This window comes from Podarcis vaucheri (assembly GCF_965113315.1).
Source record: "Podarcis vaucheri genome assembly, chromosome: 5".
NCBI lineage: Eukaryota > Metazoa > Chordata > Lepidosauria > Squamata > Lacertidae > Podarcis > Podarcis vaucheri.
This window is the reverse complement of record NC_138763.1, coordinates 2497583-2517391: the sequence shown is the minus strand read 5'-3', so window position 1 is coordinate 2517391 and position 19809 is coordinate 2497583. Positions and strand designations below refer to the sequence as shown.

The following is a 19809-nucleotide window of genomic DNA, read 5'->3' as shown; positions in this document are numbered from 1 at the left end:
TTTGTATTTTTGTATTTTGTGATTTTGTATTTTTCTGTTTTTGTACTTTTTTTCTGAATTATTTTATTGATAAAACTTAATAAAATATTAATTAAAAAAAAATTAAAAGGCTCTCCCGCAGTGATGCCTCTGGGGCTAGCGAGGTAGAAGTCCTGAGCTAAGAAGTGACCCATTTGGCCACTTGCCCTGTGCCATTTTGAAGGAGACAATGGCAATGAGTTGGTGTAGCCCTAAATATCGTATTTTTCGCTCCATAAGACACACCTAGTTTTTAGAGGAGCAAAACAAGAAAAACAATATTCTGAATGAAACAGTGGATGTATGAGTTTTGTGATTCATGCTGTGGCCACAGACATGTGATCTGGTGATGAATTTGGGGTGACCCAATGTAAAAATCCTGAGGATCCATGGGCTTTTACCTCCCCCTCCCAGGCAGCCTCCTTTATCGCTAGCGTCCCTTACCTCTCTCCCGATCCCACCAATCAGCTGTTTCCTTTCAACACCCCCTTCCCTCTCGTTTGCCTTAGTGTCTTTTCCTTAGCTGGAGCAGCTTTTTGCTCCTCCTTTTCTTCCAATTTATCTCCTTATTTCTTTAGTCTTCCTGTTCCCCCCATTTGCAAGTTTGCTGTCTTTACCTCTCCCCTCCCAGGCAGCCTCCTTTATCTCTAAGCTTCCTTATCTCTCTCCCTGATCGGAAAATGATCAGCGGCTTTGTTTCAACACCCACTTCCCTCTTTCAAAAAAAAGCATGATCTGCTTTTTGCCCCTGGGCAATTCGGCCCCAGGGACCATGCATTCACTCCATAAGACGTGCAGACATTTCCCCTTACTTTTTAGGAAGAAAAAAGTGCATCTTATGGAGCGAAAAATACGGTACTTGATCCAGGGCAGTGGAGGTTCTGGTCCAGCTGCTCTGAGCATCAATGGCTACCCTGCTTTCTGGGCACTCTGGCAGAAATCTTTGGTTCCCTTTGGGGATGGGTCACAGGCAGAGAATCTGAAGCTCCCAGGCTCAATCCCCACTGGAATCTCTGGGTTGGTCTGGGAGAGGCTCCTGCCTAAAATCGTGGCAAGCCATTGCTGGCAACCAGTGTAGGCCATATTGAGCTAGATGCACCAATGGTCTGAGATAGGCTAGGGAAGCTTCTTGGCTTCCTTTAGCTGCAGATAGCGAGGGTTGGAACTGAGGCCTGCTAATGCATCTGCTCATTCTCTGGGCTTGGTGAGATGACATACACAAACACTGTCTCCTGGCAGCTATAAATATCTGGAGAGATGTGTTGTTCCTGAGATGTGTGCCCCTACGCTTGTCCTGGGCTCAAGTCTTCCCATTCTGTCGCCCTCCAGCCAGGCTTCACCTGAGGTCACATTATCTGCTCCCCTTTCCTCTGCGGGTGACGCAGGCCGTCCTCCTGTCAGCCCTGAGTGATGATGTGCTTTTGCCCATTGCAATAAAATGGGAGATTTCTCCTGATAACTGTTACAGTCGACAAAAGATGGAATGAAAGGAGAATGGTGAATAAACCCCTGGCACCGGCGCTTTCCTTGTGCACCCTTCCCGTGAACCCTTTCCAACTTTCCTTCAGCTCTGATCTCCCAATACAGCTCTCCCTTCTCTTTATAAAAAAAGAGTTGCCTTCGGTCATCCGAAGGCAATTTTGCTCTTGTCTCGGAGATTGCCACCCAAGCTTGTTGAAGCTTTGCTGAGATTGCGGCATCTTTGCCAGGGCTGATTTGGGCAGACAGTTGCTTTTCTGCATCCAAACAGACATATTTGTGTGCTAGGCGTTGCTTTAGGTTCAGAAAGCTCTTCTCCAGCCCTCCCATCATTTATACCTCATTATCGCTTTGCACTGATAATTGATGATGATAAGAAGGATTTCTTAAACTCTGCCCAATTACTCACCTGGGCAGAAATTTAAATAAAATTAAAAATGGGAGGGTGGGGAAGCAGAATCCCATCTGCTGGCATTGCTGTAATCTCCATGGAGCCTACATGTTGTAGGCAGGATCCTGACCCCCCCCATGTTTATTTATACCTGGAAATGCAGAAATGGCAGATAATTTGAGGACTGTGTGTTTCTGAAGCTGGGACTGCACATCTCTGCCGTGAATTTCTTGTAAGGTTTAGGACACGTTTTCTGATCTGTAAAAGGATAAACATGCCATACTTCACAATGAAACGAGGCTCTGCAAAATATATATTTACTTACGTTTGATAAACAATCATATTGATAAACTGGACAGATTATTTTTTTAAAGGGGTTATACTTTATTTTCTAATTTGTCCCTTTGTGTGTGTTTGGTCGTTTGTAAGCTCCAAACATAAAGGGACCTATCTTGGAATTTTCAAATCCTGACATACCAGTTGCTTGTGACCGAGTCCACATTTAAATGAAATTATTTGCATTTTGGGTCCTGCTCTGTGCAATGGGAATGAATGCTTGCAACAAACTTTGGTAGGGATAACATACACACATCCTAGAAATAGTTTTATAAACAGTTATTTTTAAGATTGCAGAGATCACCGCTATGTGGGGAGAGCTGACTTGCACTTTGGGGTGAAAAAGACTTGTGTAACAGGGAAAACGAGTCCACACACACGGCACAGTCAGTCAGGACTGGGGTATGTCTCTTTATTTGCAGGGAAAGAGAGCCAAATAAGTTTGTTAAATATATCATAAAAGAGTGGGATCATTGCAGGGCAAAGGGGGGGGGATCCATACTCTTTCACTGTCATGCCGCAACGCCTGCACTTCCAAAAACTCAGGGAACATCGAGCTCCTGTATTTCAAAAACGAAGTTTTACATCTTCCCTAAATATTTCCTTGGCGTACACCGATGCAGAGTCCTCATATTAAAATATAGATATCATTTTGCCGTGTGGGGCAAGAGCTCGTCTTGTTTTGCACTGACCTGCTATCATGGGCTGGCTGTTTTGCTTTAAAAATAAATTAATGTTTCCTGTTACAACTGAAAAAGGAGTAAAGTGCGAGAGGGAAAACCCCACAGATTTTCGGCTCAAGTCGTTTGTCCTTGATGATTCCCCACTGGGGTGTGTGTGTGTGTGTGTTCTGTCCTCTGATCATCCTGGCCTGAAACAAATTGTACCTTTTTATTATTGTGAACCAGAGGCAGGTGGTAGGAGACCAAAAAAATGGCAAGTATTTTGCCCTGGGGCGCTGTTTATTTGGATGGTGCTCTGATGCTGCTGACAGGGTCTCCTGCGAGGAAGGGGGAAAAAGTTCAATTGATCTTATGTTGCAGAATCTGGTTGGGTTAAGAGTAGGTAATTCATGTCTCAGACAGTGTCGGGCAGAGGCTTAGATCATTTTGGAAAACCTGTCTGGAGTTTTTCAGAGAAGGCTTTTAAAGACCCCGACAACACTGTTGTTGCCTTCTGTGCCCAATATTTTTTTTAAAAAATAAATATCTTATCCTTCACCTTATCCCCCATACTCAGATTGGACATGAACGACTTGACCAGAAATATTCCTCATATTCCTGTTGTAGTCAATCCCACTCAGTTCAATGGGGCTTACTTCCAAGTAAGTTTGCATGTGATGAAGTTGGCACATTGCTTAGTTGAGCCAGGCATTTCATAACATCTGAAGAACTGGCCTGCTTTCTCCTCCTTTTAAAAACTGCCTCTGTGTTTTTTAATAGTTGTGGCCACGTTTTGCTTTTTATTTGTTTTATTTGTTGTTGTTTTTTTAAAGCACACACAGAAAGGTAAACTGACCTTGTTATTCCAGGGTAGAAGTCAGAGAACTCTTCTGAGAACCATGCAACAGAAACCAAACCTAAAGTTAGAATCAGTTACATATTTTGAGAGTTATTTACTGTTAAAAAGAAAATAACTTTCACCATTTGACGTAACTGATTTGTTTTTGTAATTAGCAAAAGCATCGTACCTGTTGATGATTCGGCTCCTCCCACACACTGTTCTAATGAAAAGGGTGATTTCAAAATTCCACATCAGCATTGACCAGTATTAACCAATATTTGATGGGTCAACGGACCAAAACTCTTTTGACCAAATACCCAAATTCTCAACTTGAAGACTGCAGCCTTCTCCTAGGACAACCACTGATGTGTATTTGTGTACTGTGTACCAGCCGCATGTTTGAAAGGTCAGAAATGTTAGTTGCATCAGAAGGATGTGTGTGAGAGATCATTTGTGACATCGGGTTTTTCTCTTGCAAATGACAGTTAACTGCCTGCATGATTTTCATGCTTTAGATAGCAGACATTTGACGAAGCAGCAAGCGGAGAGCATCTGGGAAATGACATTTTGCACACACTAAATCAGTGTTGGCTGAACCAGGAGGAAGTCAGCTTGGCATCCCTCCTATGGCAGCCAGGCATTCAGATGGTTCTCTGAATCGTCCCCCTAAGCCATGGCTGGGGGATGCGTGGCCCTTCACATCCTGTTGGACTCTGTTGGTCTGTGATGATGGGAGCCATCTCAAGTTGACTTCCTTCTTCTCGTTCAGGCAAGGCTGGGCATTGATTTGGTGCATGGAAAAGGCGGTTTGCTGCATCTCTCCACACACACCCCTTCCAGTTCCCAATGCACTGAACAGACTTCTCAGCAATTCAAAGGGTAATTCAGCCATCAGCCTCGCTCTCCCTTCCACATTTCAGGCAGGATGACTGCTTTATATCCCCATGTTTTGCTTGATTGCCAACTTAGGGAACTTGCAAAAGCACTCTAGAGGGAGGGAGAAGTGGGAAGGAGTTCGTGACAACTCGGGTGCCAGCCAATCAGTGCTGTGCACAGACAGATTCTGCTGCATACAGGCAGAACTAGTTTGTCTAAGCTTGATCCTGGCAAGGAAGGCGCAGGCAGCTCATATAATGTACATTGTGCACAGTCTTAAATAGCAGCTGCTTCTCCTGGCTTATGTAGTTACGATTAGGAGTTACTCTTTCTCTCTCTCCTCTGCTCCACTTCTTAAATGTTTGAAAACTTACCTACCCATGCTTCTTGGTTAAACTTCTCTTTGCCACGCTGCATACATTCTGCCTTTCCCTAACAAACTTATACGCTAGTCCCGGTTGTTGTTTTTTTTTTAAAAAGAACCCCAATAATCGACTCTGCCCAGTTTTGAATTGCAGTGTGAGGATTTGTTAGTGCTCAGCTGTGGATCTGGAATATGCACTTGTCTGTGTGATCTCTGTGCCCCTTGCCTCTCCCTGCTCTTTGCCACGCCACTTTCCCTAAAGTAGTAAAGTCTTCCAGACCTTTACCAGTGAATTCCAGCCTTTGGAACATGGGTATCCATACTGTTAGGCAGCTTATCCCACCCTTTGCCAACCCGGTGCCCTCAAACTGTAGGATCACAGCTCCAATCACCCAAAACACCATGGGGCTGTGCTGGCTGCAGCTGTTTCAAAATAGCTGGAAGGCACCAAATTGGCAAGGGCTGCCTTATCCATTTTGCACAGGTTTAAAACCTCGAGTTTCTGTGGTGCTCTGACAGTTCTGCCTCCCATTCCCCCCACCTAATCTTGTACCAGCAATTTCGCGAAGCCGTCGTTTTTCCGCTTGGCTGTTTGTTTGGACCTCTGTGCATGTACGGTTTGCTGTGGTTTTCATTTCGCTTGCACATTTTATTTATTTATTATTTATCAGACCGATATGCCTCCTCCCCTTTGCCAAGCTGCCAATGCACATTGATTGCAGCACCATTTTTAATTAAACATCGCAGCTATGTAGGATGCAATTTACAACAGCGGATTAAATGAAGTATCGAGGAAATAAATTGGACTAATCAAAGCTGTGATGCAGTTTTGCATGTGTACAGAAGTAATTAACTGTTACTGAAGGGAATCTGAGTGGTCTTTTGCATTTCTCGTTGGAATAGAGATATATAACCAGTGCTATTTTTCTGGGGGGACACAGGGGGACGCATACCCCTAAATGTTTTGTGAATCTTTGTACTTTTGTCCATTTACTGTATTTATTTTTCCTGATTTGAACTATAAAATAGTGATTTTCTTGAGTCAAAATGAGAGTACCCCTAAACTTTTTTTTAAGAGAAAAGCACTGTATATAACAGTTAAATTTGGGATTCAATGTAGCCTTTGTCTGAGGTGAGATCTTACTTATATCAGAGGAATCGTGATGCAGCAATATAAATGCACTGGAATCCATTCCTGATCTGTGATTTAATCTGTGTACACATCCCCCAGGGTGCTTCGAGGGATTATTGCTGTCTGGTATTGCAATCCCGTGTGCTCACCTGCTTGTGTGCATCGCAAACTGTGTGGCAAAACAAGGCATGGAAGCTGGCAAATTGCAGATGTGTCCGTTTCGCAATAAATTTCAGAAATTCTTCAAAGTCTGATGGGACAGAGAGTGAAGGAGAGCAGCCAACCCATTGAACACTCACAAAATGGAACGGGAATCGTCTGCTCATCCTTGACCGCCCCCCTTCCTTTGTAGCTCCGTGCATCAATGGTATTGAGACAGGTATCTGTGCAAATCCAGGATTTACTTGGCAAAGGGCTGTGCTGAGCTTTCAGTTTCTGGAGGTGTGTTTGCGAGAGAAGAAAGCCCAGTTTCAGTCTCTGGCACTGCCAGGTTCGACTGGGAGAAACCCCTGAGGCTGAAACTCCAGAGAGCTGCTGCCAGCCAGAGCAGTCAATACTAATACTAATACTAATACTAATACTACTACTACTACTACTAATAATAATAATAATAATAATAATAATAATAATTTATTTATACCCCGCCCATCTGCCTCGGTCCCCCCAGCCAGTCTGGGCGGCTTCCAACAAAACACTAAAATACAAGAACCTATTAAACATTAAAAGCTTCCCTAAACAGGGCTGCCTTCAGATGTCTTCTAAAAGTTTGGTACTTGTTTTTCTCTTTGACATCTGGTGGGAGGGAATTCCACAGGGCGGGCGCCACCACGGAGAAGGCCCTCTGCCTGGTTCCCTGTAACTTGGCTTCTCGCAGTGAGGGAACTGCCAGAAGGCCCTCGGAGCTGGACCTCAGCGTCCGGGCAGAACGATGGAGGTGGAGACGCTCCTTCAATACTGACCTGGATGGGCCAGTTACAAAGCTTCAGTTGTTGCTACAACCTGAAGTACCTTGGTCGAGGTTTTACTACCCCAGACTGCAGGTGGAGGTGGTTGTATTTTTGCTAATGTTCACCTACAACTTTTTAATTGTAGAAGACGAGTTGAAAGCACTAAGCTAAAACATTTCTCCCTCTGCTGTGCTAGCTTTCTGCATGTGGGGATGCCATGCTTTTAAAATGAAGGCACACATTCAGACGTGCAACCCCTACCCCCAGTCTGAAGTGAAACAGTCCCAGAGAAGTACCACATTTTTTGCTCTATAAGACGCACCAGACCACAAGACGCACCTAGTTTTTGGAGGAGGAAAACAAGAAAAAAAATATTCTGAATCTCAGAAGCCAGAACAGCAAGAGGGATCGCTGCGCAGTAAAAGCAGCAATCCCTCTTGCTGTTCTGGCTTCTGGGATATCTGCGCAGCCTGCATTCGCTCCATAAGACACACACACATTTCCCCTTACTTTTTAGGAGGGAAAAAGTGAGTCTTATAGAGCAAAAAATACGGTATGTATCACGTGAATATTCTGATTGGCCCTTCCCCGGGCATTTTGCTACATCCAGCATTTTAGCCGAATGGAGCTCGCAGGGCCCTTAACATTACTGAATACCTTGGAAAGGCAAAGTTCATTCCTTCTGCCGCCGCTGCCTGTGTTTGTACAAGAGACAGATGGATATCTCTTCTTGCTGCTTCAGTGAGAGAAATCTTCTAAGGTTACCAGATTGCTTCCTAATAGGGTGGATATTGCTGTACTTAGCTCTGGAGTGCAAGCAAAAAATATCTCTCTTCATTTATCAAACTGTGTGCAATTGTCATCATGCGATAAATCTACAGGCAACAGATGAATGGAGCGAGCTATGCTAAAACCACACACACACACCCCTGCAATATGTTTTTGCCTTTAATCCTTCTGTGATGGGCGGTGAACCTTCCTGGAGATATCTGCAGTCAGGCAGGGGTGGGTGAAGGAATCTAGCTTGCTGCAGCTTTATGAAACATAGCCAAAGGAAACTTCAAATCTCTGGATCAGCAACTGTCATTATTATTATTTATTGAATTTGTATTCTGCCCGTTATCCGTAGATCTCAGGGCGGTTCACAATGTGAAATACAATATAAAAGCAAAAAAGACACAATAAAAACAAGAACAAAACCTCCACATATTTATGGGCTTGTTCATACTTCCGCTTGTCTTGTGCCTAGAGAGCATGGATCCGAGTTGTTTTCTGCTTGCCCCATGACTTTCCCCTGGAAAAGCTGCTCTTTAGCACTGAATCAGAGCTAACCTCAATCCACGGAAAATCCCATTGACAATTGCTCCAATTCTGTGGTAAAGATTCAGTGGGTTTTCCCAGGGGAAAGTAGCAGGACCAGAAGAATCCTGGATGAGGCCGTAGATCAGTGGCATAGCGTGGTTTGCTGGTGCCCAGGTGGGCGGGCGCTGGGGCAGCAGGACGCAGAGGTTGAATGGAACTTGCCACGCCAGCCCAGCATGTGCCATCAACATCACCAGCCTGATGCCAGCCCTGAGCTGCTTTGCAAGGCTCACGAAGCAGCTCAGGGTGGCATGGCGGCATGCACAGCGCCCCCAGAAAAATGTTCTGGGGGCCATCATCCCAGCAGCCCCCCCATGCTACGCCCCTGCCACATATCTGCTTAGAATTCTTGGTACTCCTAATTGAGCATGTTTGTTTCACAGAATATTTGGTGTTATTTGACTGTAATCAGAGAAGAGAATCCGTTGGCAGTCTTGGAATGGCCAAGAAACCAGCTTCCCAAACCTGTTGTTGGTTCACAAGCCCTGGTGCACTGTTTTGCACGATCTCTTCTTTACCCAGGCCTCTCCTGATGCTAATCTTGATTTTGGTGGCATAATTGCCACCATCCCATAATTCCTTCCTCCCAACTCCCTGTTAGCAGGTCTTCTGCACACGCGGTTGGTGTTCGTGAATAGTATGCTGGCAATTCATCCAGAATATCACCCCTTTGGCATGAACTTGCCTTGCCCTCTTTCAAAGGCATCCGTTGGTGGCCATCACTTTCTGCTGGAAGAGCGAGTTCCATAGTTTAATTATACACGGCATTAAGAAGTCCTTTCTTTTATCTGTACTTTTCATCAAGTACAGTTTTATAAAGACACCTCAGTTAAGTGCGAAGGGGAAAAAACGGTCCCCTTTCCTTTCTTGTGGAAGCAGAGAGGTGGAGTTTTGCAAAAGTCTGGCTGAAACACCGTGGCTGTGGTTCATGGTGGAACGCTGTGTTCAGATGGCCTTATTCAGAGGGGGAGCTGAGCAGATGCCATTTGTCCCAGTTACACACACGTGAATTTGCCCCATCTTGGGTGCCCCAGTGGAGCGCCTAGGGTAGGTTTTGGTGGAGGCGCGGAGCAGCGCAAGCCTCTGTTGCATCACCATCACAGACCACCTGAAATTTGCAAACAAGCAAACAACTTTCCCCGTTTTCTCCTTCAAATCTTTTGATGGTGTGGCCAGTCAAGCAAGAACCTGAAGCCTTGTTTTGTTCTCAGAAGTGACTCTGTGGCCTTTGGAAGTAAGGAGAGCGAGAGCGCAGGCAAGGGGTGTTTTCATCGGAAGCCAAATTCCGAGTCAAATTCCGTGGCGCCTTTGTCCCCCTGGCTCGGCTGCCCCCTTCTAATTGTTCCCTTGTCAGGAGGCGTACGCCTCCGAGAGAGTTATCTGATGGCTGCCCCAGGGCTCGCGAGCGACTCAGACGCTGACCCCTGGGTGCAAACCGCTCCTCCGAGCCTCTCTGGCCTGGGGCTCAGCTGCCCAGACCCAGCATTGGCCCTGTGTGTCTTAACTTTCCTCCCCTCACCTGGACATTTTGATGCACCTGTCTGGGGCAGGGGTGGAGTGGGCCAAAGGGTTAGAGGATCACAGGAGGAACAGGGAGAGCAAAGCAGCCTCCCAGCTGCTCGTGTCAAGGCGAGGATTAATCGCTATTTAAATAGCAAGCTGGGAGGGGGTGCTGGGCTGTGGAATGTGGCCGGATCAAGGCAGAGGAATGGCTCTTCCCCTCTTCGCCATTCAGACAGATGGCTCCTGGCTTGCTTGGAATGACAAGGCTGCCGTATTTACAATTTGCTTTCCTCTTTATTACGAGTAAGATTTCTAATCTGATCTGCTGCCCAATGCCTGTTGGGAACAGGGAGGGCGAACGCTTGTGCAACAGCCATTTTAAGAGGCAGGATACCTATTAAACACTTAAAAAAAATAAACACGGCTAAAACAGACTCGTCTGCCACATTCCTGACAACCAAATCAAGGACATGCCAAACCCCCTTGAGAGAGTTTGCCAGGTTTGCAAATTTTGGTGCTTCCTCAGATGGTTTTGCCTGAAGGAACTCCCAGAGATTGCATTTGCGATTTTGCAGTAAGTGGGATGTTGGTGGGACTTGGCACCATTTTGTAATTTTTTTTTCTTTAAATACAAATCTGGGGTTCTTGAATGAGAAGGTGTGCTTCGGAATGCATATGTTCATTGAAACAAGCGACGAAAATGCATTGCATATGGGGAAATGGCTTGCGAAAACACAAATACTAGGAGAAATTAACACCAGGACGCTAGCCAGCTTTCAGGAGGACTTTTAGACAAAAATGAATCACAAACCGATGTGGAAATGTGGCTAAATCGAGGCTGGGAAAATGAGAACCTGAAATTGACTGGGTGGCCCATCCCTTGCAGGAGCAAGCAAGACAGGCTTGGAAGGGTGCTGTGGCAATGGAGCAAATCTAGGTGGCCAAGAGAACGGCCTGCTTTTCTCAGGGCTGAGCCTGCTGGGGAAAGGGCTGCGTTGCTTGGGCAAGGGTGCCCCTCAAGGCGGGGGTGGCTTTGTTTAGGGATTAAGGTGCCTCTAGCTGGCAGGCAAAAGGGCTGGCTGCTTCTCTTGGCATCGGTGCCAGGGGTGCATGCTGAGCGACATTGCCAAACTTGCTTCTGAGTGAATTGGTTCCTTTACCATCCTTTCTCTTTACCAATGTAAACACGTTTCAGTGGCCAAGTTCAGGCAATCACATCTCAGCTTCATAAACCAAAATGTGAGGGAGGTGCTTGCACCTGCTCACCCACTAAAGCTCTGCTCGCTTGTTGCTATTTATTAATTGCCTTCCACAGATGTCCCCGGGCAATGGGTGAACTAGAATCAAAACAGCTACAGAAATAACCCAAGAGCGGCTTAAAAGCAATGCTAAATGGACACCTATGGCCAAGATCTTTTCATCTTCATTGTGTAACTTGGCGAGCAGATCTTGAAGTCTCATAGCTTCCTGTTTCTCCAAACCAGGAAACCTTGGTCCCTAGCACTGAACGAGCCAGGATCCTAAACCATGGTTTGAAGTGGGCTTAGGATCTTGCCTCATTCTCATGCTGCTAACCAGAGTTTCTCCGGTTCAGATGCAATGAGAAGCTGCGGTCAATTACAGTCTTCCTGGTTGTGAAAGTTCTGTATGCATGTTCAAAAGACTCACATGTCTTGGTTTATCAATTTGAGATGTGATTGTCCAAACTGGTTCTTCTTACATCTGGTAGTCTTCAAAAAAATATAATCTGATTGATGTGCTTTATGAGTGGAATACAATTAAATATTTCAGCCAAGGAAAATTAAAAGTATGACTTATCCCTCCCTGTTGTAAAATAGTGTGAGGTGAAGGATTAAGATGTCACTGGCGAGGAGGGAGCAGGAGAAGAAGAGCAATGGGAAGGTTCTTGGAGCTTGAACGAAATGTATGTCTGAAGGTGGCACCATAACTCCCTGGCTATTTCCATGGAGCAGAGGAAATCCAGGAAATAACCTTCCTGGAACAGACAGCCTCAGAAGGTGGCAATCTCTCCTTCCTCAGAGGTCTTTAATCAAAGGTTGGATGGACATCTGTTAAGAATCCTTTAGTTGTGATCCCTGCATCACAGGGGGTTGGACTACAGGGGCCTTGGGGTCCCTACCAACTCTACAATTCAGTTATTCTATGAGCTTGGAAGGTGATGGACTTTCCTTCCTTGGAGGTCCTTAATCAAAGGTTGGATGAACATCAGCCAGGGATCCTTTAGCCGTGATTCCTAGTGGATTACCCTTGGGGACACCTGCCAACTCTACAATTCTATGATTCTGTGATTCTCAAGATTGTGTCAAACTTAAAGGTGCTTAAAGATGCTAAATGTGTGTGTGTAGATAGATAGATAGATAGATAGATGATAGATAGATAGCCAAACACTGATAGCTAAGCTGGAATTATTTCCAGAGGAACAGAGGCTGGGTCCTCTCACTTACTGTAACATATCTATGTATTCTCTCTCCTTTTCAGCCACAGTATACAAACCTGGGGCTCCTCAACAGCATGGACCAGCAGATACAAAATGGCTCCTCATCCACAAGCCCGTACAACACGGACCACGCTCAGAACAGTGTGACGGCACCCTCCCCCTACGCCCAGCCCAGCTCCACCTTTGACGCCCTCTCACCCTCGCCCGCCATCCCCTCCAACACAGACTACCCAGGACCTCACAGCTTTGACGTCTCATTTCAACAATCCAGCACTGCCAAGTCGGCCACGTGGACGGTAAGAGTCGGGTCCGGCTGGGGGGGGTGGCACTGGAAGGCTGGTGTGTGAAATATGGCGGCAGTTGGGAAGTTGCAGCCAAATGTTTTCCCTATTAGGAAGGAACTGAGTTCCAAGGGTAGGGCATGGGTAATCCTGGTCATGTTTTCCCATTGACTGGATGGAACAACTCCATTGGAGGAAATTGGGAATGTGAGCGGTAGAATGAGGGTAGTGAGTCACTAGATTGCAGTAATTCACAGTTGCTCAAGAGGCATAGTAGTTTTCCAAAGTCCATTCGGAACTCCGGTAGCCGGAGTTAATTTAAATGCCCCATGCAAAATGCAGTTCTGCTGGGCACAGTTCAAGGGTTAAAGCTTCACATTTTCCTAAAATGAAAGCCCCCTGAAAAGCCCGTTCAAAAGCAGCATGCTCTGTCTTTGCGTGGACGGCAGCTTCCTGCTTCCCCAGGATTCAGACTGTGAACGGTTGAATTTGGTTGAGCCCAAATTACAATTCTGCCAGCCGCTGGTTGGTCTGATTTAGAATGGAATGTGGTTGAATCCAGCCCATGCATTCGATTGTTGAGTCCGCAGTGGAATCCAAGTGGGAAAATGGGGGCTACAATGTACATTTCATGTGCTTGTGTGAACTGATGAAGGGCAAGGGTTCCATTGCCCTCCCCTGTGCCTTTGCCATAGTCCCTATTCATGTCACCAGGTCACTTGTAAACATTCCCAAGGGTGGTTTAGACACAATTGAGATCATTGGGTAGGGTTCGTTTTGCAACCTGTGTCATGCTCCCATTGGTCTTTGCTTGTGATGAGGTTTATAGGGTCTGAGGGTACTCTCTTGTATCTTGTGGGTACCAACTCTGCACCTACATTTGCAAAAGAAAGAAAGATCATTGTCTCCCCTCTCCTCTCTCTCCCCACATCCTCACAATGCCTGCGACAACAATGTCTCACACCGAATGTAACTGATGTGGCAAAAGGAATCTGTGAATTGAAAACAGAAGCGTTTCTATGTACCTTTGCTATTCATGAAAATCTTTCAATGAAATAAAGAAATAAAACAAATGATTCCCGAGTGTGAGCCAAAGCTGGCCAAGTTCTCGTTGGGTCTGCATCCTTTGACCTGCTGAGAACCAGAGATGGAGCGTCTACCTCCTCTTGGTATCTTCGACTCTATCAGGGGCTCCTGTATTGCTGGGGGCCATCTTAGCCCCCCCCCGGATCTTCTTGAGGTTGCCTTGTTGTTGTTGTTTAGTCATGTCCAACTCTTCGCGACCCCCTGGACCAGAGCACACCAGGCACTCCTGTCTTCCACTGCCTCCCATAGTTTGGTCAAACTCATGTTCGTAGCTTCAAGAACACTGTCCAGCCATCTCGTCCTCTGTCGTCCCCTTCTCCTTGTGCCCTCCATCTTTCCCAACATCAGGGTCTTTTCCATGGAGTCTTCTCTTCTCATGAGGTGGCCAAAGTCTTGGAGCCTCAGCTTCAGGATCTGTCCTTCCAGTGAGCACTCAGGGCTGATTTCCTTCAGAATGGAGAGGTTGGATCTTCTTGCAGTCCATGGGACTCTCAAGAGTCTCCTCCAGCACCCCAATCAGAAGGAATTAAGATCTCATCAGGAGACTGCTCTTTCTTTTGCCTTCGCCTCTTGATGTGACTCCAGGGCTCTCTGATGAATACCTGTCACCTTCTTGTCTCCCTGATGACAGTTTAGGAACCAACCCAACTGGAAGGATTTCTTCAGTTACAGTGGCCTATTAAAATTGTGATTTGCATCATGCCCCACCCTTGCAAAGAGCAACACAATTTGAAAGTGTTCTTTCAGCTTTCACTGGCTGTTACCAAAGGGCGTTGGCAAGGGGAATAAGGCGTTCACCTTGCAGAATCTCCGCCTTTTACCCCCTGGTAACTATTCCCTCAAGGACTGTTTGGCCTTGCTGAGAACTGGAGAGGCCCTTGACTGGCAGATCATCTTGTTCTCGGAAAGTACCGTACGGCTATAGGAGAGACATCTCAGGAAGCCATTCAGCCAAGATGCGTTTAGTTCCCAAGGCTATAATGGGAGGGCCAAGAATTGCTGGCTCTTTCCAAGAGAGAGAGAGACCAAGAGAGGTTTCAAACTTCAACTGCATTTAGATTTTACTGTTCTGGTGCATAATCCCAAAATTTAAAAGGGTGTGGCTGCAGATTTACTACCAAGTGACTTTGTTTAGTTAACTTTTATACCGCTTCATGTTTGAACAAAATATCTCAGCAGTTTACAGATCACAACAGCAGTGATATAAAATGCAATACAGCGGTACCTTGGTTCTCAAACTTAATCCGTTCCGGAAGTCCATTCCAAAACCAAAGTGTTCCAAAACCAAGGTGCTTTCCCATAGAAAGTAATGCAAAATGGATTAATCCCTTCCAGACTTTTAAAAACAACCCCTAAAATAGCAATTTAACATGAATTTTACTATCTAACGAGGCCACTGATCCATAAAATGAAAGCAATAATCAATGTACTGTACTATATTATAATAATAATAATAATAATAATAATAATAATAATAATAATAATAATTTATTTTTTCTTACCTGCAATGATGATAGTCATTGTTTGGATGGGGGGCTTTTATCAATTTCCTCAGTCACACAATCAATCAATCAGTAGCTGAACTGGGTTCCACACAGTCACAAAAACAAAAAATGAGAGCCACAAAACAGCAAAATAAATAGCAAAAACAAAAGTGCCAAACTTAATCCATTCCGAAAGTCCGTTTGACTTTCAAAATGTTTGAAAACCAAGGCGCAGCTTCTGATTGGTGCAGGCGCCTCAGAAACAACAGCCGACAGCCACATCGGGTGTTCGGCTTCTGAAAAATGTTCGAAAACCGGAACACTTACTTCTGGGTTTTCGGTGTTTGGGAACCAAGGCGTTTGAGAACCAAGGTACCACTGTATAACAACAACAATAAACAATACTAGTAGCAATTCCACTGTTTTAAGTTTTATCGTTAAGCAGCAATATGCATCCATTAGGAAAAACTTTAGGTCAGTGAGAACCATTTGACCGTGGAACAGACTCCCTCGGAAGGTGGTGGAATCTCCTTCCGTGGAGGTTTTCAATCAGAGGTTGGGTGGCCACCTGTTAGAGATGCTTGAGCTGTGATTCCTGCACTGCAGGGAACTGGACTAGATGACTCTTCCAGCTCTGCAATTCTATGATACTGTGTACATTAAGTTGTACACCACCCTAATAGCTTATAAGATCATAGTAGTGAGTTTGGATCTGATATCCTGCTTTATCACTACCCTAAGGAGTCTCAAAGCGGCTAACATTCTCCTTTCCCTTCCTCCCCCACAACAAACACTATGTGAGGTGAGTGGGGCTGAGAGACTTCAGAGAAGTGTGACTAGCCCAAGGTCACCCAGCAACTGCATGTGGAGGAGCAGGGAATCGAACCTGGTTCACCAGATTACAAGTCCACCGCTCTTAACCACTACACCACACTGGCTCTCACACCACGCTGGCTCTCCAGCCGCCATAATTTTTCATCCCATGCTGTATTGGGCCCCTGCAGTGCTCTTTCTGTTCTGCTGCAGTTCAATTCCACCCAAAGCTGGGCTATTCGTCTTCCTGTTCGCTGTGGCAAAATGATAAAATCACATAACTTACATCATTGATTTTGTAATTTGCATTGCCGCTACGTTATTCCACCCCGTTCATGACAATGCAAAGGAAACACAATGCAAATGGGAGGGAAAGGTAATCAGTTATGCACAATTTGCAGACTGAAAGCAATGGCAGATACTGATTGTATTCAACTGGATTGATTTCCAGTTGAACACCAGCAATTTTGGCGCCTGTTTCAGTGGTTGTCAGAATGCTCTTGACGTCTCTACTATTGAGTGTGACTTCTGACATGTTGCAGCCGATTTATCCCAACTCTTTCCAGGTCTGATTCTCACCAATGTATGGTCCGTCATCACAAAAGAGAGGGCCGAATGGACATCACAAGATGAATTAGAACATGTGTGAACAAACCTTCTGCTCTCCCTTTTACTCCTCGTTCCCTCCTCTCTTCTCCTCTCTCTCTCTGTTACATCTGCTTTCATGGAAAGCACAGTTTGGAATTACATCTGAACCAGCAAAAAAATATCCCTTCAAACCAGGTCCTGATCCAAGCTGGCCTTCCTGGATCTGGAGGACTTTATTATTATTTTTAATTCACAACATTTATACACTCCTGAATTGAAAAATAATAATCCTCAAAGTGGTTTTATATATTTGTTATTGTTTAGTCGTTTAGTCGTGTCCGACTCTTCATGACCCCCTGGACCAGAGCACGCCAGGCACTCCTGTCTTCCACTGCCTCCCACAGTTTGGTCAAACTCATGCTGGTAGCTTCGAGAACACTGTCCCACCATCTCGTCCTCTGTCGTCCCCTTCTCCTTGTGCCCTCCATCTTTCCCAACATCAGGGTCTTTTCCAGGGAGTCTTCTCTTCTCATGAGGTGGCCAAAGTCTTGGAGTTTCAGCTTCACGATCTGTCCTTCCAGTGAACACTCAGGTTATATATATGTGTAAAACAATAACATTACCAGTCCCAAGAAGAATTAACAACAACGATTTGATACTTTCAAAAAAGTAAAACAACTAAAAACTAAAAACAGGTTAAAACAAGTGGCAGCTGTCTAAATATATGGGTAGGCTTGTCTAGTTTTCCGCAAGCTCACGTGAAGGTGCTTTGCTGTTTCAGACATAACGGCAAACTGCACTTTCTTCCCAAATGGGTGTAACGGATCGAAAAGGATCATTTGAGTGGGGAGAAGGATGTGCTTGTGTCTGAGGTTCATTCGTGTAAAATGCCCGTCGGGTTTGTTTGGCCTGGGAATCAAAGCTGCCTGCCTCCGCACACAGAAGTGAAAAGAAATGTTGGGAAAATTGCAGCAAAATGGGAAAAGACAGAGGTGAGGACACCTGACGGTTAAAGACCACTCTTCTCACATGAGATGAAAACGGTCTGAAAATTCAGGTGAGAGAGATTCAGCTGTGCTCTTTGAGTCATGAGCAGATAAAGGTGTGTTTACTGCGACGCTTTTGCGTGAGGTCTCTTGCAACTGGAAGCAAAGCTGTAATCAGCTTTAAATGGTGTGTCGGCATTTTATTGTGGGATCTGAGAACTTGCTGGATTCCCATATATCAGGAGTGCCTTCCTCCTCCTCCTCCTTTCTGCTTCTTCCTGGTGCTTCCCCCCCTCCCCCATGTGGAAGAAAACAAGGCATTTCGAAAGCGCTGCGCCTATGGTGGCTGTTGTTGTTTCTTCCCCAAAGAGGAGAGACTTTTTCCTTCTCCCATCACCTCCACCCATTCCAAAAGGGAAAGTCGCCACAGCAACTGAGGTTTGACAATTGCCTCTCACAGGCAGAACCCATTGCAGGATTCAAATTCAGATGGGCTGGTCCCTTAGATCCAAAGATTTCTTTCTTCAGAGGCAGGAAGTGATCCTTTGGGATTAACCCCATCTCTCCCTTCCCTTTCGTGGGATGCCCTATCCATTTTCCCTGCCCATCCTTGGAGTGTGCATTCGTGGGCATGTGAAAATGTGATATTCTGAGCCTGATCCCTGCAGACTGATAAGAAGTGTACCTGAAGATGACTAAACCCACGTTCTTCGATCTGCCGCTGTTTTCCTTTGTGTCCCCGTTGCCAGGCGAGGTGCGTGTTTGCATCTGGTTGGGCTGCTTTTATAAAACAACAACAGCCTGTGATTAAAACGTCAGACAATAGGAATTAAGGTTTTTCTGACACTTTGAATGTTATTTGCAGGAGAGGATTCAGCCTGCGAAGGCTGAGCAAAAGTCAGTTAAATATGGGTGTGGGTGAAAGCAGAAGGTGGACTCTTATCAGTGGCTACCAACACTCAAATTGATTTAAATCACGATTTAAATCACCAGTCAGTAAGACTTAATTTCAGTCACTAGTCAGTAAGACTTGGTTTAAATTTTCCTTTTCTTTTTTTTACAGAAAGACTCATTCTTGCTGGTATAATCTTAATATTTACAACCAGATGAAAGTTTCATTTTTGGAATAATAAACTTTCAGAGTAGTTTTTACGGTTGTATCAAAAATTAATGATTTGGTTATGCTATTAGAAATACACAGACAGATAATTATGAAATTATTTAAGACGTTATCAATTTGGACAACTCTTCTGCTGTACTTTATTGGAAGGAGAAAAATAATCATTTCCTTAATAGCAATTTAAACAATTTATTTAACGAAAGCAATAACATTAAAGCATATGTATCCATGTTTGTTAACTGATGTGGTTAAACGTCGTATATATTTAGACCAGGTAGACCAATTGTTCCCAAAATGGGCAATACCAGCCCCTGCAGGGGTTTACCTATAGGGAGAGGGGACTAAGAAACAAGAGGGTTAGAGGTGTAAATGACTACAAAGAGCAGACATCCCTGGATCAAGTTCATCAATTTTGTTGCATTAATTGAACTAATGTTTGTGTGTGTGTATTACATATATACGCCAGCTTTCCTTCAAAGGATCTCATGGCTCTCCTCCTGCCCATTTCATCCTCACAACAGCCCTGAGAGGTAGGCTAGATGAAGACATGGCAACTGGCCCAAAGGTCACCCATGGCTGATTGGGAATTCGAGCTCTGCTCTCCCAAGTCATAGTTCGACACTCAAACCGTCATTTGGATTTTGAGTGATGCTTTTGAATTCTGGTGCTGGAGGAGACTCTTGAGAGTCCCATGGACTGCAAGAAGATCCAACCGATCCATTCTGAAGGAAATCAGCCCTGAGTGCTCACTGGAAGGACAGATCCTGAAGCTGAGGCTCCAAGACTTTGGCCACCTCATGAGAAGTGAAGACTCCCTGGAAAAGACCCTGATGTTGGGAAAGATGGAGGGCGCAAGGAGAAGGGGGCGACAGTGGACGAGATGGTGGGACAGTGTTCTCGAAGCATGAATTTGACCAACTGCGGGAGGCAGTGGAAGACAGGAGTGCCTGGTATGCTCTGGTCCAGGGGGTCACGAAGAGTCGGACACGACTAGACGACTAAACGACAACATTATTTGTTGTTACTGTTTGGATCTTTATTGGGTTATGATCTTCCTGAGTGGGCTGTGCAAACCACCATTC

The 19809-nt window shown here is 45.2% G+C and overlaps 1 protein-coding gene across 6 annotated transcripts in view; it reads left to right on the top strand.

Annotated features, from left to right (window-relative positions):
- TP63 (tumor protein p63) overlaps positions 1 to 19809 on the top strand; it is a gene marked incomplete at its 3' end in the record, with an annotated part of 96282 nt that overhangs the window by 11357 nt on the left and 65116 nt on the right. For all 6 annotated transcript variants that reach the window (XM_082224247.1, XM_082224246.1, XM_082224245.1 and 3 more), the window contains exon 2: positions 12411 to 12665. In XM_082224247.1, coding sequence (XP_082080373.1) covers positions 12411 to 12665 — 255 coding nt within the window. The remainder of the gene's footprint in view (positions 1 to 12410; positions 12666 to 19809) is intronic.